Source organism: Ptychodera flava, chromosome 16 (assembly GCF_041260155.1).
Source record: "Ptychodera flava strain L36383 chromosome 16, AS_Pfla_20210202, whole genome shotgun sequence".
Classification (NCBI taxonomy): Eukaryota; Metazoa; Hemichordata; class Enteropneusta; family Ptychoderidae; genus Ptychodera; species Ptychodera flava.
The window spans coordinates 34,453,753-34,481,173 of NC_091943.1; the positions used below are offsets into that span (position 1 = coordinate 34,453,753).

The 27,421-nt window shown below is 35.6% G+C and overlaps 1 protein-coding gene across 1 annotated transcript; it reads left to right on the forward strand.

The window, feature by feature from the left end:
- The first annotated feature begins 756 nt into the window (after positions 1-756).
- On the forward strand, positions 757-25,883 carry LOC139114672 (glomulin-like). Its single transcript, XM_070676535.1, has 15 exons — positions 757-908; positions 1,382-1,504; positions 2,746-2,859; positions 15,305-15,404; positions 15,933-16,174; positions 19,825-19,871; positions 20,122-20,251; positions 20,978-21,222; positions 21,725-21,809; positions 22,355-22,486; positions 23,005-23,163; positions 23,620-23,729; positions 24,076-24,263; positions 24,790-24,866; positions 25,613-25,883. The coding sequence occupies exons 1-15, from the start codon at positions 873-875 to the stop codon at positions 25,706-25,708; spliced, it is 1,884 nt and encodes a 627-aa protein (XP_070532636.1). The 5' UTR covers positions 757-872; the 3' UTR covers positions 25,709-25,883.
- Positions 25,884-27,421: the final 1,538 nt, after the last annotated feature.

The following is a 27,421-nucleotide window of genomic DNA, read 5'->3' on the forward strand; positions in this document are numbered from 1 at the left end:
TTTTACTCTTCTCAAAAATATGTTTACTCTCGCTAGAAAGAGTTTGCTATGCATTATAGGTAATTGCGCCCTCACATGAAATATTTCTCCTCTCAGAAATAAATTTCGCTCTGAAGAAAAGTAAGTTTGACTTTTTCATCCTTCCTTTTTCGTTCTTTCTCAGTTCAGTTTTACCAAATTCTTAAACCACACTCATATGTATAAAATATATCTTGAAGGAATTAGTTTTGTTGTCTTCAGAAAATAATTTCTCTCCATTGAGAAAAAAGTTTTATTCACTATATTTCAATTTGCTGCTCTGAGAAAATCTTTTTTCCATAAAGAAATTAACTTTACTCTTGAAAAATAAAACTTTTCTTTATTGTTAAAACTAAAAATACTTTCGAGAAGTTAAAGTTAAGATAATGTTAAGATAAAGTTGCCCGTACAAAATTAAAAGTTTGCGGTGGAGAAATAAAATCTCTTACAAATATTAAAGATATTGTCAAGAAAAATTAGAGTTTATATTCAAAAGTAGTAGAGTTCCGTGGCGTGTAAGGGCCACCGTAAGAACGCAATGAACATGACTGCAATAGAGCGCCGCCTGCGGTCATTTATTCTGGTTGTCTAGACGCTTGGCTGAACGCTCACAACAAAATTTGACAGCTGCCCCTCTGACAGTCGTAGAAGATATGAACCCTCTACTCCTCGAATGCCTTGCATGTAAGCTTTCAAAACGATATACTATGCTGCACGAGTACGTGAGGTCAGAGTGCAAGTGTGCAAGGGATGATAAGTGACATGTGTAAAGACATCCACGACAAGCTACGAGAACAGTTTACATCTTTGCGACGTCCTAGGAAGAGTTGCACACTCACTGTTTTACGGCAATAATGGCAGACGACTTGGAACAACTCGTTGAGAAGCTGGTAAGCACGTGTTGATTTTCTGGTAACTTTGAATAATAGTTGTACAGACTGGACGCTCGCATGGCCTTGAATATGACCCGATGGTGTTGTGCGATCCTGACGGGAGATGGATGTCATCGGTGACACATAAAGTTGTACGACCGGCGACCGTGTTTCGACCTGAAGTCGCTGGGATGTTTGTTGTATGTATATGGTTACAGTACTAGTGTACTCTGCATCGCACTTTCCGCACGCCTGTGTTTCGATCGACCGGCCGGCGTGATTGCACTATCACGACGATAAGTAATAGTGTGCAGTGTGGTACGTTTACTAGAATCTAGGGAAATAGATGAACGCGAACAGTTCGTCAGCAACCTATGGCATGTCAAGAATGTGGACGGAATCTAAAGCACTGACTTGGCGTCCGGGCTCTATATGATGTGTTGTACATTCATTACACACAGTAAAATGGCCCTCTCTGATTGTTTCTTTAGGACTGTTCAGAAAAAGACGAGGATGGTGAGAATAAGCACGTCTTTCTCGTAGCCGTCAAAACACGTCTTGAAGATGGTAAGGGTGAAGAAATAAAAAGACTACTTTGTGATGACAAATACGAGGTAAAATTTGTCCCAGCAATACTGCAGTGGATTTATCTCTATCTATCTGACAAAGTTACTATAGCGCCTAATATGCAAAGTTTAACAATTCTCAGTGGCGCTTTGACTGATGATTTGACTGATGATTCTGAAGATTTAAGTTTTTAAGCATCTTTCAAAAGTGTTGACCTTGTTTGGAGTGTACATATAAAAGAATGGTGTTGTATTGATTTGATAAAACTCAAGAAACTCTTAGTATATCTACATGTTTGAAAGTTTTGACCAACGGTACATTTTATCTGGGTCATTTCAAACGACTGTACATGTAGTCTGACTCTACAGTCCTATTGGTACAGTCACAGCAATGATGCAAAATTGTATATGGACATGTGTATATCAAGCTAAATGAACTGTACTATGAAGAAATCCAGTGATGGTATTATGATTTACACTTTCCCTCAGTCACGGTAATTTGCTGAAATAGATTAGTGGAAGGGTTTCCGAACAGCAAATATTTCAGAACAAAATATGAATGCAATGATGGAGTATTACATTTTGGCACAGGTGCCCTTGGTGTAACCTTGGTAATATGCCCTCTAACATATGTCGATTTCTAGAAACTTTGCGTCAATTTGAGGAGTTGTGGAAATTTCTTTGCATCAGCCCTTTATCTTTACATATGAACACAAAAATCTGCTAGCCTCACAGGCAATTTTGTTGCATTTTGGTGCGTCGTATTTTCTTACAAGGCACACTAAACCTTGGCATAGTGCGAAATTGCATATAGCCTAAATCACATTTGGTTCTGTTGGTACAGTCATAGCAATTATGAAGAATATTGTATTTCTAAAATACTACGAGTTTTGTTTCTCATGTGTATGTTTCAAATTATCCATGGCCTCGTATGATATGTACCATTGTTTCAATGTTCAGTCAAAGTATGGACATTAGGAGCCAGACTCTCAATTCCACTGTCAATGGTCAAAGTGAGAACACAAGTCAATTTCACAGGGGGTACAGAGCTACGGAGGAGTGGAGACTAATCTTACTGCCGCTGTGTTCTTTGCCAGATTTGAAGCGTTAAAAGAAAATGGCTGGCTTGACTTTGCAGGAGATCTTCAAGTATAAATGACAGATCACTTGACCATTTCAATTGCCATTTTTTCGATGATTTCTAGAAAAGTCAGGTTTTTAGCAAAATTAATTCTGTGTGCTTTGTAATTTTTCATCATCCATATAGCTCTCTTGCTGATTCTCTGCAGAATTTTGTGAAGACTATTGGATGGGACTTGATACCTGTTCTGTGCACACATATTGGTGGCCTTCAAGATGACAGTGAAGACTGCACCCTTGATATTCTCAACAGAATTGCAGAGGTAAGCTGGTGAATTCACCCTGCAATGACCTGAATAACCATGAAACTCCATCATTAATGTTCATAAAGAAATGACACATAGGTATGGGTGTTTTCAAAGTCCTGGCGCCATGGCACATCCAGGGATCGTAGTGGCCTTTCTCGTGAAGCTAGTCACAGATTTGAATGGCTTTTAGGGAGGATAAAGTGCCCTGTGCATTGGGCAAAATGGTATACCATATCCCCTCAAGCCACAATATGAATGCGACAAGGTTGCAACTAGGTTTTATTATCTGTATTAGCTCAGTTATGGTGAATGATCATACAAGATGGATAGTGCTTAGGAAGTGTAGCTGCTTGAATTCAGAGCAATTTTTGTTGCTAGAAGGTCACGAGGTAATATGTTAGACAGGAGAGGCCAGTTGATTGATTGTTTTCACATTCTCCTGCCCCACAACCAGGTTGTATCTTCAAATATTAAAAAATGTTGTTGAGTTTAAGAATCAAGTCAGGGAAATGCTTTCATGGTATCTAGTTTTATTATGCACTGTCATACTGCACTTACACATAAACAGCAGTATACATGCACTTATGCTGCACACATTTGCCAATGATTGCATGCAGTGCGCAAGTCTGCAGCTGATTATTGCACTCGTAAAAACCAGTAGTGGCCTTTCTTGTGAAGCCAGTCACAAATTTGAATGGCTTTTAGGGAGGGTGGAGTGTCTTTGCATCGGACATATAGATAGGTAGGAAAGAATATGCAATTTCTGTAAAGACGCAATTGAAGATGAGATACATTTTTTTTTTCACTGTGGATTGTATCATGAACTTCGAGAGTTTTTGATCAAAAGAAAGGGAAATATCCCCACCTTTTGACATAAGATGAGACGAAGAAAATCTATTACTTTTAATGAAAGTCATGCCTGTAGACCCAGCAAATTTTGTCAGTAATGCTTTTTGTAAGAGAAAGGAGTTTATGTATAATGTTTAAGTATGTTTAAGCTTATTTATTCATACCTTGAAGATCTGTATTACTTCAGTGTCTTGTAAGCCCTAGGGGCTGGGTGTGGCATTATATAAGTCCACACATGACACTTGAATAAATGAAGATAACAAAGATATATAAGCAGTATATCAGAAGTATTTCTTTCTTTAATAACGTCATCACTAAAAATCTTACAATTCAAATGAGATCACCATCCCAGAAATGCAGTGATTGCCTAAGACTGTTGACAGTCCCCTGTGCCTTTTCTGTCTCATATTGTTGTAGTTTCTTGTACATACCACAGTGTGGGGAATCGCAAGCATAGTGCCTAAGTGCGAGCTGGGCATTCCAAAAGCAGATGGGTGTAACAGCAAGTGGTGAAGGCACACAGGCCTGTCCTCTCCCACTACGCCCTCAACGATAACAGCAGGGTAAACCCTGTTGTAACCTAACACACAGAGGAAATGATTGAAAGGTAAAGCGGGTCATAGGTCAGCCATGGTGACAGTGACGGAGCTTTCCTACGTATACAGCAAATACCTTCAAGGAACTCAGATATTTGCACTGCAAAGACTGTCAGAGATAAGTTATTAACAGTTATGCTGCTGGAAAAGATTTCTGAATTGCTGTTGATGCTAGTAAGATGAAGCGTGAGATCAGACCTGCGCTATCTTGCGTTGTGTTTGTCTAAAAGGAGCTTAGAGAATTCGAACATTCAAACAAAATCAGATGGGAAATGTTCACGTTTTTACTGAATTACATGCATACATTAGTGGATACAGTGTGCATCTTAAATACAGCCGCTGTTCCTAGACTCAAGACAAGTCGATATACTGTTTGATCTCACTTGCACTTATGAACTCTATGCAAATTTCTTCCTTTGTTCTTGACGTCATATCTCATGAATAATTAATAGCAGCCCAAGTCCTGCAACAGGTCAGTTCCTTTTGTCAATGTAAGCTTTCCCTTGCGATTCTCCCCACCGTCATATGTGCAAGAGACTACACCAATAAGAGACACCACATTAGAGGGACTGTGGAGACACAAAAGGCACAAGGGACTGTCAAAAATCAATGATTGACTGTGATCGGATGCCATATAGCAGCCCTGGAGTTGACCCGCTGTCCTTGCTAGCCACAGCAATATACGGGTCAGTCACAATCAGGGTGCTCTAGACAGATTTCGACATGTTACGCTCTAATATAGAAAAATGTTGAGCAAAATTTAATGAAACATTGTTCTTAATATGAAACTACCAGTAGAACCAAACAGGCCCCATCGAAAAAATGAAGTTTTTGTGATGATTTTGAGCTGAGTAGGGGAAAAAGTACCCTAAAAATGGGTCAAATTGGGCGTTACGCTGTTTCATCTGAAAAAGCACATTTTGTAAACTCACTTTTTGAAACTGTTAGATTAATAGTTTCGATTATTCACAATATTTAAAGTATCACATAGCATTTTTTCTTTCTTTTGCAAGTTATTTCATCTTAATACATGGATTTGAATGGAAATGGCGTGATAACAAGTGAAATTGGTGTGTCGTTACGCTTTTTATATTTTGACAACAGCATTGATTTATCTCTCTATTATCACTTGAAAAACATTACCCTAGAATGTTTCCTAAAACATCTATTTGATTGGAAGACCAACTGTGATTAGTTGGTACTAAATGTTTATAGGGTCAACATATTGATTATGAATGACAAATCATGAAAGTTGCCCACATTTTTGTCCAAAAATTTTGTAGTGTCCGTGACACCCTCATAACTTTCAGCCATATTCAGATAGTAGAGATCTGATGTCACTAGCCAAAGTGGCCCTGTTTGCCTTCCTTATGTGTTATAAAAATATAATCCATTTACCACTTGTATTGTTTCAGTGTATCAAAAAGGGGCCAAATGTAGTGTCCGTGACAGCCGTAGTGTCCGTGACACAAAATCCATACATTACTTGTTACAGTGATTTAAGCTGGTAATTCTATTGTTTACCAGCTAAAGTTACATTTTTATAAGAGAGTAACTTAGTTTTTGAGTAAGACATGAAATGAAATATATTAAACCAGTGAAAGATGTTTTTCTACCTTTTAAGATTGTAATGTTTAAAAACTGTCCCATGAAATAATGGTATAGGGGTTTTAAAAAGGAACAGAAATAGTGTTATCAGTTTTTTCCTAAATGACTTTAAGATAAAAATGTTATTTATAGTGAAATTAAGGCATAACACTGAACAAACTAATTTACTTTCACATTAAACCACTTTCCATTTGCAACTGGCTTCATGTCACGGACACTACACCTAACAAGTGGTTAACCGTTTTTACTGCATTTACATTTTTTTTTTTTTTTTTTTTTTTTATTTTTTTTTTTTTATTTAAACTGAGAAAACACAACGAGAAAAGGACAGAAAAACGCAAACAGGACAAAAAGCAAAAACAGACACAGGAGAAGAAAAGAGCACAAAACTAACATTTCCACTTCATTCTATGTTTTTCAAGTGTTCCATTCTTAAAGGCTATATTGAGTTCAACTTCTTTGATTGTACTGACCACTCTCGTGTAGTTACTAATTGTTAATCTCTTTGGGGTTCTGACATTACAATGAATGTATTGTTTCGCAAGGATGAGTAGATGTTCTAAAAGAATATCCTTTGCATTGAAATCATAACCAAAAATGACTGACATGGCATCGAGTTGAATATCTATGTTGAAAGCATCGAAAACATATAAAGAAAATTCTCTCCAGAATGCTTCTACGATTGGACAAAACCAGAAGCGATGTAAAATAGAGTCAAGACGTTCAAGACAAAAATTACAGAGCTCACTTTCCACTTTACCTAATTTCTTTAAAATGACATTGGTAAAAATATTTCTATGTAGAAGGTGGAACTGGAAAATTCTACTTTTTGATTCAATGGTGCACTTATATGGAAGGCTGAAAATTTTCTTCCAAGTTTTTACATCAAACTCGCCAAATGTCTTTGCCCAGAAATTCATAGTCTTTTCTGGCATAGAAACAAAATCTTTCATTATTAATTGATGGATAAATTCAAAACATTTCTTGTTAAATACATTGATATGAAATTCTGAATGGCATGTATATAAAGGGTAAAACATGCTTACATGATATTTCTTCTTGTATTCCATGATAGCTTTGACAATACCGAAATAAGTAATAAAATTAATTTGTACATTGTGTCGTAACCTAAAACTATTGTAATCTATAGCCGAACCTTCATTAATGAAATCTGTCAAAAAGTTAACATTACAATCATTGAGTTTCTTTGAAAAAATTGTTTTTCCACCTATCAAAATATCAGAATTGTTCCACACAATACAATCCGACTGAGGATTTACATTATTCTGAAAATTTAATTTACACCAAGTATAAATAATATCATATAAAAAAGGATAAGCTTTGAAAAAATTAGGAATATGACGAATGTGCAAATTACAATCAAAGACAAATAAACCACCAAGTGAGGACAAAAGATGGGTATAAATCAACTTAATTGGGGTATTGTTTTCCATCTGAATCAGTCTTTTTACCCATCGAACTTTCATGGCCATGCAAATCGCTCTGAAGTTTGGAGCTTTCAGACCCCCAAATTGTTGGCCATTCATAAGAATGGTCCTTTTTATTCTATCACCTTTATTATTCCAAATAAATCTGAAAATAATACGCTCTAATCTTGAAAATATTGTCTGGAGGATTGGGTAACACCGAAGCAAGGTAAGTAAGTTTTGACAATGCAAGACTTTTCAAAATAGTGATTTTGCCATTCAAAGAAAGATTTCTGGCTGACCATATGTTGAGGAGAATCTTCATTGACTGGATTTTTGGTTCATAATTCAAAGCAAAGACATTTTCTTTTACACTAAGAGGGATAAGGACACCTAAACATTCAATTGGGCCATGTGACCAAGTGACAGAACATGTCGTCTTGTAATTGATAGTTTTTTGACGCAAGGTACCAATTTTATAAACTTTAGACTTGTCAAAATTGACTTTCAAACCAGAAATCTGTTCAAACTTATTCAAAACTAAAAGCGCTTCATTAAGAGACTGTTCAGTGCCATTCAAGTAAAGAATTGTATCATCTGCATACTGTGAAATCTTATGTTCACGATCACCTATCACAATACCCTGAATTGACAAGTTGGACCTTATTTTTGCAGCAAAGAGTTCAACACAAATAATAAACAAGTATGGGGACAGGGGACAGCCCTGGCGAACTCCTCTTTCAATAGGAAAAAATTCGGAGGTCCATCCATTGTTGATTACACATGACATTGGGTTAGAGTATAAAAGTTTTATCCAATAAATTAAAGAATCACCAAAATTGAAATACTTAAGTGCTTTAAAAAGGAAAGACCAGTCAAGCGAATCGAAAGCTTTCTCGTAATCAACAGAAAATACTAATCCAGGAATTTTTTCCTTGTCCGCAAAGTTAATTATTTCCATGAGAGTGCGAATATTCTCTCCAATATACCGAGACTTTACAAAACCAGTTTGATCAGTATTGATAACTGACGGGAGGACCTTACGAATACGGAAAGAAATTGCTTTCGAAGCAAGTTTATAATCGGCATTCAGCAGGGAGATTGGTCTCCAGTTTTTTAAATACCATGGATTTTTGTCTTTCTTCGGGATGAGAGAGATGACTCCTCTACGTTGTGAGATAGACAGCTGGTTTCTTGAGAAAGCACAATTTAAGGAGTTCAGGAGAGGGTCAGAAATGGAATTCCAAAACACTTTATAGAAATCAACGGGAATACCGTCTGTACCTGGTGAACGCCCATTTTCTGTTGATTTAAGAGTAAACAACAGTTCTTCCTTATTCAACAAACCTTCACAACTTTGCTTGGCTTCATGATTCAGTTTGCGTATGTCACTAATATCTGGTAAGAAATCTTCAATAATTTGGTCTGAACAGCTCTCCAAATTGCTATGTGTTGAGTAAAGCTTTTTATAAAAGTCTCTCTCTTCATTCAAAATTCCCTTTGGATCCGTTATAAAGGACCCATCATCACACAAAAGCTTTGAGATACACTTATTATTATAGTTACGCTTTTCAAGTGACAGAAAATATTTAGAGCTTTTCTCTCCATCCTCATAATACCTTGCTTTAGAGCGAATCATAGCACCTTTGGTAGCGTAATCTAGCAAATTTTCTCGCTCTAATAACTTCTCTGACAACTTAATTTCTAAATCATGTGTATTATCAGCCTGTATGATTTTTTTCTCAAGTTCACTAATATCTTTTTCCAAATTTGACAAAAAAATACGCTGTTGTTTCCTTTTCCTTGATGCAAACTGGATTGTTTCTGCTCTAATGTTACATTTAATCATTTCCCACAACAGTTGGTCGTCAACATCTGTGTCATTCGCATACATATTTTTGGTCTCATCAATACATGCATTTATGGTACTCACATAGTCAATGTCACTCAAAAGTGAACAATTTAATTTCCAAAATCCTGGACCACGTATCTTATTGTCAATTTTTAAAGCTATAGAAATGAGTGAATGATCAGTACGGAAGCCTGGGCTAATGTCAGCTTTGATCGTTTGACTCACTAAACTAATAGACAACAAAAAAAATCTAGTCTGCAATGAACAGGCGGCGTCTTCTGTCTCCAAGTATACCTACGAGTGTTTGGATGCAATACCCGCCACACATCGCTCAAATCAAACAACTCAGAGTTACGGCGAATAACTTCTTGAGAACGAAAATGAGTGGATGGGTTCCCACCTTTCTTATCAAGATGAACATTGGAGACTAAATTGAAATCGCCTCCAATGATACGCTCTCCTTCAGGAATTGACCCTCCAAAATATCAAACACTTTCTCAAAGAATGACGGTTGATCATTGTTCGGTGCGTAAATATTACATAACACAAGCCTACGATCATTTACAGTAATATCACAGATGATACATCTGCCCTCGTCATCACTCCATGAATTATTTATGACCAGTGGAAAATTATTGTTAAACAAATAGCTACTCCTTTTGACATTGACGAGCCGTGACTGTATAACACCTGGTAACCCCATTCATTCTTCCAAATATATTCACAATCTCTAGTTGAATGCGTTTCTTGGAGAAAATAAATGTTGAAAGACTTCTCTCTAAGCCATAAAAATACCTGGCGTCTTTTCTTTGTATCTCCACACCCCCGCACGTTTAAGGAAGATATATTTAAATTACTCATCCGTTTTTAACCGTAAAAGTAAGTTGAAAACTGAGCATTTAACTCTGTCTACACGATATACATTACCAGACATCTTTGAGCGGAACGAGAAAGAGGAAACGAAAGCACCCAGACAACAAACGGAAAAAGCGGGAGACGGGGCGAGAAAAGAAAGACCAAACATACAAAGAAAGGCGAAAGAAGCCAAAAAACGCAAAGAAACAGAAAACAAACCAAAAGCCACGCGTAGGTTATAAAACCTCAAGTTTCAGACATCCAAAACCACAGTCATTTTACTCATCTTTTTAGATCTTCAATTCGTATTGTTTTTAGCCGCCGTTGTTTACCGGGTTCGCGTGGTTCGTCGCTATACTTGATAACTCTTGGCATTTAAATTCACCTGACATCTGAAGTAAACTTCATAGACCATAATAAATACTTTTAAAAACAAAAGAAAATGTGTTTTTGAATTATATAAGGGGGAAAGTGGTTGCAAATCTGACTATTTATGATGCTGCTGCAGTAGTGTTGGTTCCAGTACAGATCTCTGTCAACAGTGATGAATATAAGGGGAGGGTTTAAGTCCCTTCAAATTATTTGTCTGTTTTAACCCTTTGTTTGCATTATAAGGCTGTATTATTAGTGTTTGATGAAATCTCAATCGTGTGTTGTTTGTAAAGGGAAAGCTTTGGCGATATATAAGAAATGTAAGTGGTTGCACAATTGACTATTTATCATGGTGCTGCAGTAGAGTTGGCTCCGTTACGGATCTACATTAACAGTGATGTATATAAGGGGAGGATTTATATCCCTTAAGATTATTTTTCTGTTTTAAGCCTTTGTTTGCATTGTAAGGCGGTATTATAAGTGTTTGATGAAATTTCAATCGTGTGTTGGTTGTTAAGGGAACGCTATGGTTAGACATAGTCGGATCTACTATGTGGTGTCTATTGAATGCTGTGATCCTGAAATCTGTGTGGAAACCCAAGTGTGAGGTTTCTCCTCAGTCGCAAAGTTCTGTCTTTCCTAAGTTGTTGTGTCAGATATTTTGTTGTTTTTGTTATACTTGTTGATGTTAATGTTTTCACGTGTTATTGGCTTCAAATAACATCAATATTTCTACATTTTTATCTTGTGTTGAGATTATTGTTAACGTTTTGTCTCTTTTTGTGGACTTTGTTTTGACAAGTGAGTCTTTTATGTTCTTGTTTTTTTTTTGTTGGTTATTATTGGGTGGTTTGGGAAAAAGATTTTTAATGTTTCGTCCTTTTCAAGTTCCTGCCAGTATTTTGCAAGACTTTCTTTTCCCTGAACCCCAAATAACAGCCTACAAAAGAAACAAAAACATAAAAGACGCACTTGTCAAAAACAAAATTCACAAAAAAATCTCAACACAAGATAAAAGTATGGAAATATTGGCTTTATTTTTTAAGCCAATAACACATGAAAACGACAACAAGAACAAGCATATAAAAATCAAAATATCTGACACAACAACTTAGGAAAGACAGGACTTTGCGACTGAGGAGAAACCACACACTTGGGTTTTGAAACATTGATTTCAGGATCACAGCATTCAATAGACACCATATGCTAGATCCGACTATGTCTCGCCATAGCTTTCTATAAACAAACAACACACGACTTAAATTTTATCAAACACGAATAATACAACCTTATAATGCATACAAGGGGATAAAACAGAAAAATAACATTACGGGACATAAATCCTCCCCTTATATACATCACTATTGACAAAGATCCATAATGGAGCCCACACTATTGCAGTACCACCATAAATAGTTAGATTTGCAATCTCTTTACCCCTTATACACAAGATGCAGATCAAATACTTAAAATACTCCAGTCACCTACAAATATCACTATGAGTGGCAAGAGAGTATTATATTATACTCTTCATGACTTTAATTAGACTTCTGATATACAGAATTTGTGTAATATTGTCTGTTAAAACTGATAAAGAAGTTGCCCCTTTGAGTAAAATGTGTAGTGTCCGTGACGCTACTAAAATACAGATCACAATAATATGTTGTAAACCAAATGTTCAGTAAATCATTTATTGTTCACTTTATAGTGTTACTAGGACAGTTTTGCATTGTATAGCATTGTCTACATACCAGTTATCTCAAGAATTTTTGCATTCAGTGTTGTATTTCTGATAAAATTTTCTGGTTATTGAAAAACACCAGTACTACAAATATTCTTTACGTCAAACTTCCTTAATAATGTGTTTTCGATTTGTTTGTAATCAATTCTTGTCATAATTTAACTGTTTTTACAGGTTTACTAGTTATAATAAACAATAGTTTATTTCACACACATATTCCTGAATGTGTAGTGTCCGTGACGCTTTTACCATACTAAAAAAATGACTAGAAAACTAACAAAAAATGAGCAAAATTTGCTGCAAACATTATTAATGTTTTCTAAAGACTTCAAAAATTGCAGTAAAAAATAATTTAAATGTACTAAAGGGAAAATCTTTAAATTAGAGGAATCATAAGCTCATGGTGAGAAAAAAATGAAAAACTTTTTTTTTCATAACAAATCATTTTGCAGGAAATCATGCAAAGCTGGGTAAGATCCTGATACATTCACCTTATTTTCTACAACAGATGTATATATTTTCTGGTTAAACTTTTAAAAAGAAAATTTGTACAAGTGTTGTATAGTCTACTATGTTATTTCTCCATCAACTCATAATATTTTGTAGTGTCCGTGACGGTGTGTCAACACAATAAAGAACTGGTTGCCATGGAAATACTGAGAAAGTTTGGTTCACAACTTTTCAAGCAAATATGTACCAAACCTTAAGCTTTGTGAATTTAGTAAATTTAGATATGTGTCTAAAAGATGAAATTTTGACGAAAGTGAAACACTCTAGAGCACCCTGATTGTGACAGAGCCGATAGCTTTGAATTGTGTGCACCTGGCCTACATGTACTTCCTCCACATCCACTTCATAAATTAAACACTCATAGTTTAGTTGTTACAAAGTGGCATATGTTACCTGTTAAGTTTGTAGTTAGTGATTATCACTGTGTGCCATGCGGTCATTTTTCATAGGATGCAGCAGGCCTCCGAAATTTCCTTCCAGATCATATCACAAATATTATGATCAATCCTCTGCCGGTTACTATTAGGACTACACAAAGCAATGTACTATCTATATTCAAGTGACCTCTTCTAAAATTTCACTTTTTGGGCTTCACATTCAATAAGTACAAAGCTTGCTACATGTAGTACAATATATTATTGCCTGAATACATGGGTTTATGTGCCCGAGAGCAGTTGACAATTATTTGCCTGACGCCAGGAGGGCAAATTGTCTCCTGCTGCGAGGGCACATAAACTTGTGTATTCAGGCAACAATATTTTTATTACATGCCTCTTCAAAGTTAAGGCTATTTGACATTTAGTTACATGCTGGGCATTTTCAATTAATTTTACCATTATCGACCAGTGTCAAACAGATTTTAACAAAAAGTCAAAATAACGGTACGCGCATGGATATTTCACCTCTAGCATTAAGTGTCTACTTCGACGTCGACAATGTCGAAGGGCTTCACTGCACTGAGTAACCATGGAAATCAGTCAGTACATCGTTCAGCGGCCCGCTAACTCCCCGGATCCCCGGATGTTCCCATTCAAATCAATGCACAATTTCGAACTCACATCGAGGCTTGTAATAAATACACAAAGTGCCTGATTAATCCTAATGCACAAAATATACAAGTTGTATGCACCAGCCTTGGTGTTTGTCAAATTCACTGTCAACAACAATAGTCATTCATATCTCTCAGATACTCTAATTTTTTTTGTACACAAGAAATGAATACAACTTTATAATGCTGGTTTATGAACCGTCTTTTCTTTAGTCGTATATTTGCATGGGAACATACACACACACACACACACACACACACACACACAATTAAACCCAACCAAATTAGGACAACTTTGTCGTCACAAACTTTACCACTGAATCCTGTTTGACACATTGTTGTTACAAGCAACACCAAACAGCAGAACAAGGTTGATTGTCAAAATTAATTTACTAGTAATGTCTTCTCAAGTAGTTATCATGCAACTGTAGATCTAATTAGTTTGTTAAGTGTATTTCTTATGATTTCACAGTAGCCTTAGACATGAGAACCTTTTGTTCAGTGTTGAAACATTGTATTGTGACTGTAATTTACAGGATACGGTCAAAGAGGTAGACCAGCTAACATCAGTCATGCATCAACATCTTTCAACAATAGAGTTTTCCAACCGTATACCACTAGGGAATGTTTACAGTTATGTTTTATGTGTATGTCATATATATAGCACAAATAGATGAAAATGATAAATGAATAAAGAAAGGAGAGAGAGGTTGAAGTCATAGGATGCAAAACCTATCAAATTTCAGGTTTAGTACCAGTGCTTTCGTGTATGAACTTTGACTCAGGTCAAAGGTTATAACCTTTCTACACTAAGCTTTGCAATAAACCTGTCGATTCCAATGGTATGGCTACACTGATGTTTCTAGGGACTGCAGATTGACACGTGTTAATTTTATTTTAAAAGGTTAAGCCGTCTCACATATGTTACAAAGAATAATGCAATTCCCCTGTAGAGTTTCATGACACCAACAGGTTGTGTGCAAGTTACATTTATGTATTACACAGAATGAATTGACGATAATATATCGTGTACAGTACCACTTTTTTGCCCAACATATTGCCTCACATTGCATTCTATTCAGATGTGAATGGTACAGATGTGCTCGAAATACGCTAGACATTTTAAGATTCTGACAGGTTTTGTGAAAGCCATACTGTGCATGTACCGAATTAACATAGTATGACATCAATGGAAGCTCCAGACTGCCAATACCCACAAAGCACTTACCTGATGTAGAAATTCAATACAAAAGCATCAAACACAAAAGGCATAACCTAGGTAGCTATTTTTGAAGAGTCGTACAAGTCAGTAATCCTTCTGAGCCTGTACAGCTTACAGTGATGCTAATTAATAAAATAAGATCATAATGAGCATTTGCTTGATTTGACACCACATCATGGATGAATGTATCCCCAGTACCACTGTGGCAAAACTCACATGTATAACAGGGTATCAGATTTTGATTGTAAACTAGTAGTAAAAAGTAAATCTGATCATTATTTTTTTCAAGTTGAAGAGCAATTTTTGATGTTGTGTGTGTGTTTCTAGAAAGAAGCAAATAAATAAGATTCTAAGGAAATATATATCGTTGTTTTGTACAGGTATGCAACCCAAAAGAAATACTGCTTGTGTTCCTTGAAGAGGTTGATAAGTTTCTTGAAAATGCTCACTTCAGGAAATTAATCAAGCCGATACAAACAGGCAAGTGATATTGATAAACTTTATCCTTCCAGTCATCAGAATCAAATCTATGAAATCTATGCAGCCAGCCATCAGAATCAAATTTTGCACTATCAGATCAAGAATCTTGCAATGATCTTGTTGTAAACAATACTTTCATAAATGCTGATTTCAGTATTCATAAATAATGGTGTTTCAAGTCTGTATATGATTGTGATTATTGTTTCCTTTTGAATCTAGCATGCTTGTTTGCAATGTAATTACATGTAATTACCAATTAACAAACTGATTCATTTATAAGGTAATTGTATTAATTAAATTTTTTACTCATTTTAATTTATTTAGATCAGCATAATATCAGAGACAAAATCACAAAATACAAATAGTCTTATTATGTAACCTGATGATGTGCATATACAATATCTGATACATGTTGGAAATTATCATTATTAATTGAATGATTAATATCCAAAAGGGTTATGCTGGTAAAGGTAGTGGGTGTTCAAACATGTTTACATTTACATGTACCTGTGTCTTATTCCACTTCAGTTCTCAGACGGATACCCAGGCATAGCAGCCTCTCTATGAATATAGTTTTTTCAACATTCCATGCACACGTGCAGACAATCAAGTTGCCCAACACCACTGGAATGAACAAGAGGGAAGTCAAGCAACTCATGGAGGAGGACAAGTCCTTTGAGAAAGTGGAACGAACTGTGACAGCACTGCTTGATTTCGTCGCGCCGTTTGTATTCCAGGTTCACATCGGACTGAAGAAAACACTGACAGAGGTTAAGTGAGGCTTTTGCACATGCATTAATAGTTCATGTACATGTACCTGTATCAGAATGTATTGTTAGCACCAGACAGTATCTTGAATTCCAGGGTGACAATGAAGTAAATACATGTACGGCCACCTTTTCTCCCAGTACAATTACCTTTTCTCCAAGGTTTTACTGTTCACAGTTTATCAGACTGAATTTAGTTCAAAGTATGTTCATTTTTGATGAACTTGCGAATCAAACTATTTCCTACACATTCCATTTGATTTGATAAATCATCCTTTGAATGTGGATGTGTATCTTTAAAGTAGTAAAACTACACAAGTTATTGGCAGCTGTTTGGGACTTTAAAAGGTTAAACCCAGAATTCTAATGCACCACATTGCAAACAAAACAATGGCACAAACACACTCAGAAATATGTGTATTTCTACATTCATGTGTATTTGTACAGATGGGTTTGTTTGTACCACCCTCACGTGATCTTGTGGGTGTACTGAGTCTATAGAACACATCACATCCTTTATTTTCAAGAGTAGTCTTATTTTCTCATATATTTTGAGATGTCGCAGGGTCAAATAAGACTTCACAAAACTCAACTTGGTAGACAAAGAATTAAACATCGCCAGAAAAGGTACCATGTCAGTTTGTGTCACATACCAGGACAAGTAGCAATTACAGTTAATTTTGAGGTCATGTACAACCTCAACTCTCCATACATTGCCTTCTAAATCTCTGCTCAGTAGCCTTTTTATTTAGTATCTAATGTTTAAGCATGATAGGGACAAATATTTTATCATGTGATGTACTAGTTATCCCAATATTTGATGCACAGTCCAACGATATTGTGAACAACAACAGAGAGAGTAGCAGTGTTAAAAGTTAAAACACAACATATGTAGCTTGCCAGATGTTGTATTGCTTTTAATATGTTTGACTGTGATTCTTTGTGACAGCTGAGAATCTATTTGTGTGATGTGTTTGAGAATATTCACATTTCATTCATCACATTTGATTGTAATTATCTTGATGTAAGGCAGTGAGATGAATTTCCAGTGCAATGTTGAATCCCTATTGTCACTGTACATGCAGCTATTGATTCTTGATACATGTCCGCGGTATGTGGGGTAGAGTAACTGTGGTTTGTTTGTATGAGTCCATTTTGAGAGCATTCAGCCACATTGTTGCGTCATTATTAATCTATTCAGTGACCATATGTGCATGTTCCTGGCAACCAGTAACAAGTTTGATGCTTGGAAACCGGAATTGTCAATATTAATAATGATCGGAAAACCAACGTACCAGTAGAATTTGTGACCTTTGAATGTGTGAAAAAATTCTGTTTTCTCTCCAGGATTTTCACATTTTTTTATGAGACCAAAGTTAGTTGTAAATATGCCCACTCTTTAATGAAATTGCAGATGAAACTATCTTTCAGAGGTTTCACTTGAGTTGATTAGTCATCTACATTTACAATGTCCATCACAAATCTGAATGTGGATCTTTGGTTTTCAAATAAAACTGTAGTAAAATAACATACAAGCTATCTGCAGCTTTTTGGATTTTAACTTCTCATATTTATTTGAGGCCTGAGGTGTCACAAAGTCAAATGAGGATTTCTGCAAGATTCAGTTCGGGAAAAAAAGATTAAAATAATTAAAATGAATGTCAACAACACAGCAGTGCTGAGCATTGTGAAATTTGTGATTTATTATGCAATTTTATGCATTGAATAATAGACATTGAAACTTCAAACAAATGCACTCACAAAACTGACATTTTCATAAGAATGGTCACATATGGTGTTTTATCGCTTCATTCTATTCATCAAAGAATGTTGAATGTCAAACAATAAAAACAGTGGTGCATAGTAATAACATTTGTTTTGCATATTCGACGGCTGTGCTACATCACGTTTGCTATTCAATACACAGTGTACAGGAAATATTTGTGTTCAAGATGTACTGCTATCTTAACCCTCATTCTGCCAAACAAGTCAGTAAAAAGTGGTATCGAGCCAAAACCTATACCTTCACCTCCTTGGTATGGCATGGCAAAGGTCTACTCAGTAAAAATCATGTTTTCAAGGTCCTTCAAATGTTTAAATCTCTATTAAAATGCAATATACGGGACACGTTATACTTAAGGTGGCGGTAAAGGCTAGAGCGTCAGTATAAAAACTTCAATAAAACTATTAAAATATAAAAGTAGTCAACATTCTCTGTGGAATAAAAAAACTAGACATTTGGGGTCATAGGCATTGCAGAGTTATAGCCCGTTGAAACTTCTGAAAACTGACCAAATAAGAGGAAGTTGGGGAGTCCTTAGTGTATTAACTATGGTAGAGGTCCCCTAGCTTTTAAAAAAATGTTTGAAAAGGGAAAGTCATTTTTTACTGTTTTTCAGGAAAGTTTGACAAGGCAGTGCTTGCATTCAGAATGTGTGACTGCTATTGTAAATGCATTTTTAGATTCTTTGAGTGTCAAAGAGGTGTCAAAAGTGAGATTAACCAAAAAGACTGCTCTGTGACTTCAAAAGAGGGGTTCAAATATGGTTTGTTTTCAACATTTTTGACAGAATAACAGTTTTCGTACATAATTTTATACCAATTTAATCCAACCTTTGAAATGAGATATGGACATGGAATTTTTACAGCCTATTAACAAGGTTACAGATAAGATTTGTACGGCACAATTTTTCTGTATTTGAAGTACTTTTTGAAAAATCACATTTTGAAATTTGAAAGAATTTTTCAATAATTTTTGATATGTAAACCCATGTAAAATCATAAAAACAAATTTTATCTACAAATTTTGCCGTACAAATCTTACAATCAATAGTGTCAACATATTTATAACTAATTTGGTAATATTAATACTATCCAATTATTATTAAATTCAAATATGTAAAAAAAAATATGAAAAATTAAATTTTAATATTGATTGGTGTCATATTCCAAAATGATGGCTCCAAATATACAATTTTTATATTTTATGGAGAAAGTATTAACTAAGGGAGTTATCCTGAAAATTTGAACTAAATATCTTGATTCTAACACTTGAAACTTGACATTAACTCTGAGAAAAGAATTGGTGCAAAAATAGCCTTTACCGCTACCTTAACTGGTTGTAACCACATTAATCTGATGGTGACATGAGCTTGGCAGGACAAGGGTTAAACCAGAATGGTTACACCAAGGAACATCTCCAAACGCTAACAATAAACAACATATTTGGATTACTTTAAGTATCTGGAGTTTTTTACAGTGACAGGTATATTTAATCATGTTTAGATCTACTGTATTTGGTAGAAAAATGAATTAATTCTGTATAGTTATAATTGACAAAATGTATAATTATGTGTTTCTTTTAATGGAGTTCGACAGTTGATATCGGTAAATATTAAATGAAAGTACTGACCTACTGTAAGGCCGTTTTATTGCTCAGAGTATGTCACAAAATTTTACTGCAACAAAATTTATTATATTAACATAATTACTAGAGTACCAGAGTCTGACTAAAATCAAATGTATGGATGGCAGGCAGTGACTAACGGCTAACATCTGACTTCAATAAGATTACACAGTCAGTACCGGTACAGTCACCAGAAGAGTATTAATAATAAACAAATTTTGATGTAATTTTGTGACCTTAATTTCAGGATGAACAACTGGAAAATGAAAGAATGAAAAGTGAAGTTGAAAGATTGTAAGTAGATTCATGTTGCCTTCAGTATCTCATTGTTTCTGTATTCAGTATTGTACATATGTCACTCATTTTGACTTCTATGCCTTGACTCACAGTAATGAAGCTTGTGTGTCACCATAATCACAATTTTCATCTCTCTCTCACAATGCTATCATCCACTTATGTTCAGCATACAAGAGACAAACTTAATCATTATTTTTCAACCATTTGTGCCTAGTTTTGAAGAAAATCATTAATTTTCTCCCCACAGTTTGTTAAAATTGCTGGATTACCCGCTAGCCCAGATGGACTTATCTCGGCAAACGCCTTCAGATGACAAGAAGGACAGTGATGAAGAAAATCATTCAAATGTTTATAGAACATGTGCTGAACAAATTATGGTAAGCAAGATATTATAACCTCTCTGGTAGGTCAATTGAATGATGCCCTTGATAAATATTTGTGTTGTATCATTATGCATATGACAGCCATTGATAGAAGTCCATTGGAAAGCAACTTCCATTGATCATTTTACAAAGCATATTTATTATTGTAACGATAACAGTGAGTCCCAGCTTCTAACATCAGTAGCATTTCAATAGTCGTGCTGATAGAACTAATACAACAACTATTTCATTTCAAAAATTCCACTATTGATAATAATTTTCTCAGTTATTCTGTTATTTGCTCTAAATCTAGATATTTTAAGACTTTTCACTAGCACTAAAATCATAATTACATAGCAGAATCATATCTGAACTTCAACAAAATTGTTTGTGATATTGCTCATTCTGAATCAACACATTTTGATTTTTCATTTATTGCTTAATTTCCTGCTAAATGTGTTCAATTTATGCAAAGTATGTTAATGAGCACTGTTTTAATATGCAAATGAAGTGATAATGACAATGCAATTTCTTAATATCGTACACTCTTTGCGATTTTTGATACTTATAAATTTTGTTTGATTATATCCTACTCTGCTTGTTGTTCGCGATATGGACTGCCTTGTCTTAGTTAATAATAAGTTTAGATCAAAGTACATGTATTTCATCACAAATTGTTGATACTGCCTTGACACTCTGTAAAATCTAAAGACTACATTGCATTGTGTGTGTTATTCACAGCATTACCTGAGATCAATGCTGTGCAGTTACAACAGGCTCATGAACTATGGGAAAATCAATGCATTTGGCTATGAACAAGAGGCCTCCCGAGAAAGAGACAAGGACGGTCAAGATGAGGAAGATGAAATGAGTGAAAATATCAAAAGTCAGTGTAGTGAATTGCTGCCTCTCTTAGGGCTGAGTTGTTTTTCATACTTAACCATTGTGGAAGAGATTGAGGGTGATCACTTGCCAAGTGTCTACAGGTAATTTGTTGTCCTTCATGTATGTTTGTAATTGTCAAAGCAGCTTTTTCAGCTCTGCTGTCAGCAATCTGTAGATTACATGTATCTAATAGGTGGATGTGTGGCGTTGTCTGTTATCCGTCGTTTGGAGTCTGTCAACTTTTAACATTCAAAGTTTCTTTTTCAAAACGCCCAGTCCGATTGCCTTTATATTTGGAGTACATGTCCCCAGGGATGACGTTAATCAGATTCATTCAAATTATAGTGAAATATGCAGGTAATTGAACTGGTAAAGCAGCTTTTTAAAGATCCTACATTTATGCTGTCTGCCCATAAGCAAAGGAGTCAAAGCTCGAGAATGGCATATCTGCTCAAATGAGTCACTCTATTAGAAAGTTTGTTGTGGAATATGCAAATGTAGAATTCATGTAATCACTTTTAAAAAAGTTTTTCCAGACCATGTACCAGTATACTAACTAACAAACATGTAATGTGATTTCTTTTTCCACAATTCTTGTTACAGTCCATTACATCTACTTGAAATCAATTTAATGTACATCATTAGTCTGTTTAGAAGACCAGAAGACACTGTGATAAGCAAAGGTATTGTAAGTATACACTACAAAAGTTCAATCAAGTTTATCCTTTCCTCTTCTCTCTAAACCTTGCGCTGTTCAATACCTTTATTTGGTTCAACTCTATTATTTTCAATATCGTGTTTACACCTTTATACTGCACACTAGGTACAGTATGGTTACATGTATATCCATCTCCTTGCTTAAAGACTTGGCTTTTGCCGAAATAAAGTAATCACCTAATATATATGGAAAGAACAGTGAAATATTCCCTGTAGTTCTCAGATTGGAATTATTTTCAAAGAAATATTAGTCAATATATGAGGTTGATTTCTTGGATGTCTATGTGAGTTGTTAGTATTATAGCAATGTATTTGTATGGATGGAGGCATTTGTAAGAAACTGAATTATGAGTGAAGTATGTAGAAGCAACACAACAGACAAGGAGAATATTTACACATTCTGCAGAGGCCAGTACAAGCAAGGATATAACTGTACATGTGATATCCAGTAAAAGAGATTGATGGTGTGTCTAGATTTAAATTCAATATTTTTGTCACCCTTTTTTTTTACCCTAGGAGTTGACTTTCTCTCTAGTTGAGAAGGCTGATGATGGCACCATCCCTCACACAATTCTGGACAAATCTGGCTACATGGAAATTGCAGGATGCATGGAAAGGGTTATGGTTGGCCATCCGTCAAAACCTCTGGTAAGTTAGATTTATGTCATTAATATACGTACACATATTGATGTAACTTGCGCATAAATTATTCTCATGGAATATTCCTTAATATTTGATATTTGAAATAATTTATATTTTTCTGTTTTGCTAGTATTTGCTATATTCACTTACAGTAATGGTACACTTACTGTTTACGTCATATTTGAAATCTTTTCATAGAATCAGTCATAGCATTGACATTGCAAAATAAGTCAGGACACAGCTGGTAAAATCTCTCTAACAATATAGTAGAGTAGGAACAAAGTCCCTTTACATTATCAGTTACATGTTTAACCTACATGTATTCACCCCAATTTCCTATAAACAGGTCCATCATCATCTTTGATTACAATGGATTTGGGCAAAACCATGGGGGTGAAAGGGTTAAACTGTTAGCTGTACCATTGTCTGTCCTGTGCTGCATCCAGCCACCATATTCTTGCCAGCAGTGTCACTTTTCATTTCATAATTAACAAAATTTGATATTTTTCTTTGTATCATCACAGAGGCAGAGAGCGGTGCAGTTTTTGCTGATGTATATTAAGAAGTTTAATTACCATGGCAGATACAAACTGCTCAGACACTTGGTTATAAAGACAAAGCATTCAGGGGTGGCAGGCTTGCTAGTTGGAGTGTTAAAGGACCAGGTTGATGAGACCTTAAAGGTAAGGACACCCCTACCCATAAATGGAATGACCTTGCTCCAACTCTGTGTCTGACACAATATTCATTTTCAATCATTTTAGAACAAAGAGTGTACCATGTCAAATTTTTATACATTCATGTACCATCCTGGTTCCTGAGTTCCTGTTTAATACTGTAATCAGCATTGTTTGTATAAGTTATGCTTTATATCAGCCTTCCATGCTGACAAGTGCACAAAAAAGGTAGGACTGTAGAATGCTGGGCCAATTCTGAAAAAATTAACAAATCAGCATAATCCTGAGAAATCCCTTCTTATTTGATAGAACAAGCTCTTCTAAGAAAACCCATTTTTTTCATAGAAAAGACTGGGCCTAATGCAGGAAAAATTATACAAGCATTAAAAGTAAATTGCGATTTAGGCTGTGTCAGGAACTTTCATGAAAACAACACAAACATACCATGATTATTTCCTTCAGGTTGGGAAAGGTACAGAATGGTTCACAGGAAGTCACATGATAAATTTACTGAAAGCTATGATGAAACTGGACAAGGGCCCCCTAACTGACTTGTTACAGGAATCAGACAGGTAAGAATTCAACAGGCTAATGCAAAGCTGATTGTCACTTACATGAGCAAGAAAATTTGCTTATTTTGTTTCTTCACAGGTAAAATACACCAGGGGTGAAAATTTTCTAGACAGTTCTGTGAAATGTTTTTCTTCCCAGATGTTTAATTTCATATTTTAGAAAAGGCATTTGTAAAAAAAAATGACAAATGCTGAAAATTTTAGGATTCATATTTAGGCAGCTATTCCCTATGATAAAGTTATACAGAGCCTTTTGATAATTTGATTTATACACAATACAAATATTCTCATGTACTCCCAGTAGTAAGATAGCATTATGATTATCTTCAAACCAATATCTTTTCAGGATCATGGCAGTTTTGAACTGTCTAAGATTTCTATTCCTGAGAGACTCAATCACAGAAAACAAAAGCGGAATATGGAATGAGTTAGAATACATAGAAAAAGAGTTCCTTGAAGTCTTAGAGAAAGGTATTGGAATGTCTAAGTCACATTTTGCTCAAGAATTGGAAATATTCCTTCAAGAAAGAAAAAGTAAGTTTTCACATTCTCTTTCACAGTTTTGTTACTGTTCTATGTAAATTATTCCTGATTTGTATTGCCTTGTATGTATCTTTCCAAAAACTACTCCGGGCCAATCCAGCCTCCTATATTATGGAACTTTCATTTAGCTGTGATCATTTTCTTGTTTCAAGATACTTTTTTCTGTTATTACAGTGTGGGAATGTTTGCAGTGTTTATGGAATGACTTATTTTCTAAAAATTTGGAAACCTTTGTTTCTTGACTTAGAAGATGAAAGTAAGATTTGATCAAAAAGATGTCCAAATTTCTGAAGAAGGAATCAAACACAGTTACCCCGTGGATATTTACCTGCCAATCATATGCCCTAACCCTATCCGTAACCTTATATAACGAAAGGAGGTGGGGCATATCCAGGGGGTGACCAAAATGGTAGCACTCAGAAATATAAATACATGGAGACTTTATTATCCAGCAGAATCAGAAATGTCAGAAATAAGAAATCTGTCTCAGTGTAAACTTTTTTCTGTTTTCACAAAGATAAAGAAAAATCAAACGTCAATGTCAGCGTATCTGGGGAACCGTTGCCAGGGCTACCACCGCAACAACAACTACAGGTAAGTGAATTCTTCATGGCTATTACTTATCATCACAGTTACTCATTAATGTAAGAAAATATCTTGATGTTTTTAGAGTTTACAAAGATGAGCCTTTGATGACATGTTTTTACTGATTTTATGAAAAGATATCAAGTATTGATACTAAGGGTTGATGATTCATTGACACTTGACAGTGATACTGCTGTGACGATCTCACATTCTGATTTTACAGAGTCAGTAGAAAGCAAAGATCAACAAAAAGTAAAAGTTGTTCATTAAACAGGACTGGCACTTTTTTGCATATAAATTTTATCGTATGGAAAGTATCAGCGGAGTTTGTGTAGAATAATAATGTGACATCACAAAGTTAGATTTAACATTTTCATGTACATGTAAGTTAGGGAGCCGTCATTATTTACGGCCTGGGGGTCGGAGGAATTGCTTTAGAAACTCCAAAATTTCGAGTAACCCCCCTTGCCAACCATGATGTGTTCGAGTAACTCCCCCCCTCTCTGCTACATAAATTTTGAGTGACCCCCTTCAGATTCCCCCCCGACCCCCCCAGGCCATAAATAATGGCGGCTCCCTTAACAAGACTTCACAACATACTAAGTGTAAGTTATCAAAGTTAAGCAAAGTGGGTAAATTTATCATGGGGGCCCAGTAATCAAACAACATACACAGGCATTTATGGCTTAAGAATTTGATGTGAACCTCCTTACTTGCACAGAGAATTGCTAAGACATTTGAATAATTCTTCCTAGGTGTTGAAGTCTGCTCAACAGATGCTTGATGTCATGAACAGCATCGTGGCAAGGGTGTATGAAGTCATTGGTGCTGAGAAGAAGAAAGGTGTATGAGTGATATAGACAGGACATTGTTACTGGTGCTCAGACGCCCTGCTTGAATGAATCCACAGTACTCTCTTTTCAGATGTACAAGAGGGCAACTCGTTTGGTACCCCCTCGCATATTACCATATATGAAGGTCTGCACTTGTACTCAAAGGTTACTGCAGCAAAGATTTGCAAGCTTTCTGGCAATAGTGTCATATCAAGTGCCACTTTTATTTCTAGATTCTGGTGCAAAAAGTGAATATTTAAGGAGCCGCCTTATTTTGTGTACCGCATGCCTATGAGGCATCAAAAAATATGAGATTGTTGTCGGTAATCACTTCTGGTACACAAGAGTTGATTGAACGTACATTGCTTGAGTAGAACTTTTCACTTGTTAGTACTAATTTGTAACTTTATTTTACAAAATAGCATTGTCTGTTCATGAGATTTCATTTGATGTACAAAAACTGACAGTGATTTCTTGAATACTGTCCAATGTTTCACTGCACTGGAGTAATTGTGTTTATAGTGCAAGTCAAGCTATAAGAAACTAAACACCAATGAAAATAGAGGCAAATGTGAGTTTTAGAGGTGCACTCAAATTTTTACATTTTTCAGGTCTGCTTGTGTGGAATCATTTTGAAGCCAGCTAAGGAAATACATTTTTATGGTCAGGTATTTTGAAAGTCACAAAAACAAGGCATAGCTGCAATTTTAAATTTCAAAAATCAGTAAATAGCAGTAAATTGTAGATAATTTGTGACACATAGTGACCCCTGACTTCACCGCTAGGTAACTGACTGCCATATGTTGTGAGTTCAAACCCGATTGAAAACTTACCGTATCTTCAATTATGAAAGAGATTGATTTAAACTTTCCTTGAAAAAGGCACAGGCAAACACTTCAAAAGTTTCTGTTTTGAGGTAATTATGGAAAGAGCTTATTTTGTTTTGGTGCAGCATTGATGTTAACAGATGGACAACAAGATGATTTTTAAAACACATTTTGATATAGCAGGTTTCACTGATCAATAAGACTATTTTCATGACCCCGCCAAGACCATCCATCCTTGTATTTTTGGCAAAATATGTGGTATTCAACATGCAACGTTTGTGCTTCTAGAAAAATGCAAATTTTATATTAAAACTTATTCACAAGGGCATTATGTACAGAATTTGTCAAAGATGGTGTGATATCACAGTTTGTCCTAACAAAGTTGTGAATTCACACCAAGAAAAAACCTGGATGTACAGGTATTAAAGAGGCACTCCCACTTGGTAACATTTTTTAAAACACATGTTTTTAATGCCAACGGTAGATATTTGACGTGGCGACTGCAAGCAGATTGTGAGATATCGATAAAACATGTCTTCAAAAAAGTAAAAGTTTGAATTCCGGTGGCCCACCTAAATTCAGCTTTCGAACATCGAACGTTCGGCACTGGGGCCATTGTCAACTAAGCTATGGAGTACGAGTCTACGCTTACGCTGCTGTACGCCACAGTACCACTGGCGTCGGTGATCAGTCATGCCCCGTGGGAGAAAGATGAGTCTTACTGACTTGGCGTAAAAACGAAAAACAATTTTTGCTGATTCCACCAGAATTCGCATAGGTGACTAGCACAGTTACGTGCGGTGGATACATAGCGGCCACCGCGTGGTATGCATAGACGCATACTACGCGCGCGGCGAACCACACGTACTGTGTGGCAGACGACAAATTGTAGTCATCGAAGGCG

Coding starts and splice junctions, on each gene's coding strand:
- LOC139114672 (XM_070676535.1), top strand. CDS start 873: ATGGCAGACGACTTGGAACAACTCGTTGAGAAGCTG. Junction 909..1,381: donor AACAACTCGTTGAGAAGCTG/GTAAGCACGTGT, acceptor TTGTTTCTTTAG/GACTGTTCAGAAAAAGACGA. Junction 1,505..2,745: donor TTTGTGATGACAAATACGAG/GTAAAATTTGTC, acceptor GATTCTCTGCAG/AATTTTGTGAAGACTATTGG.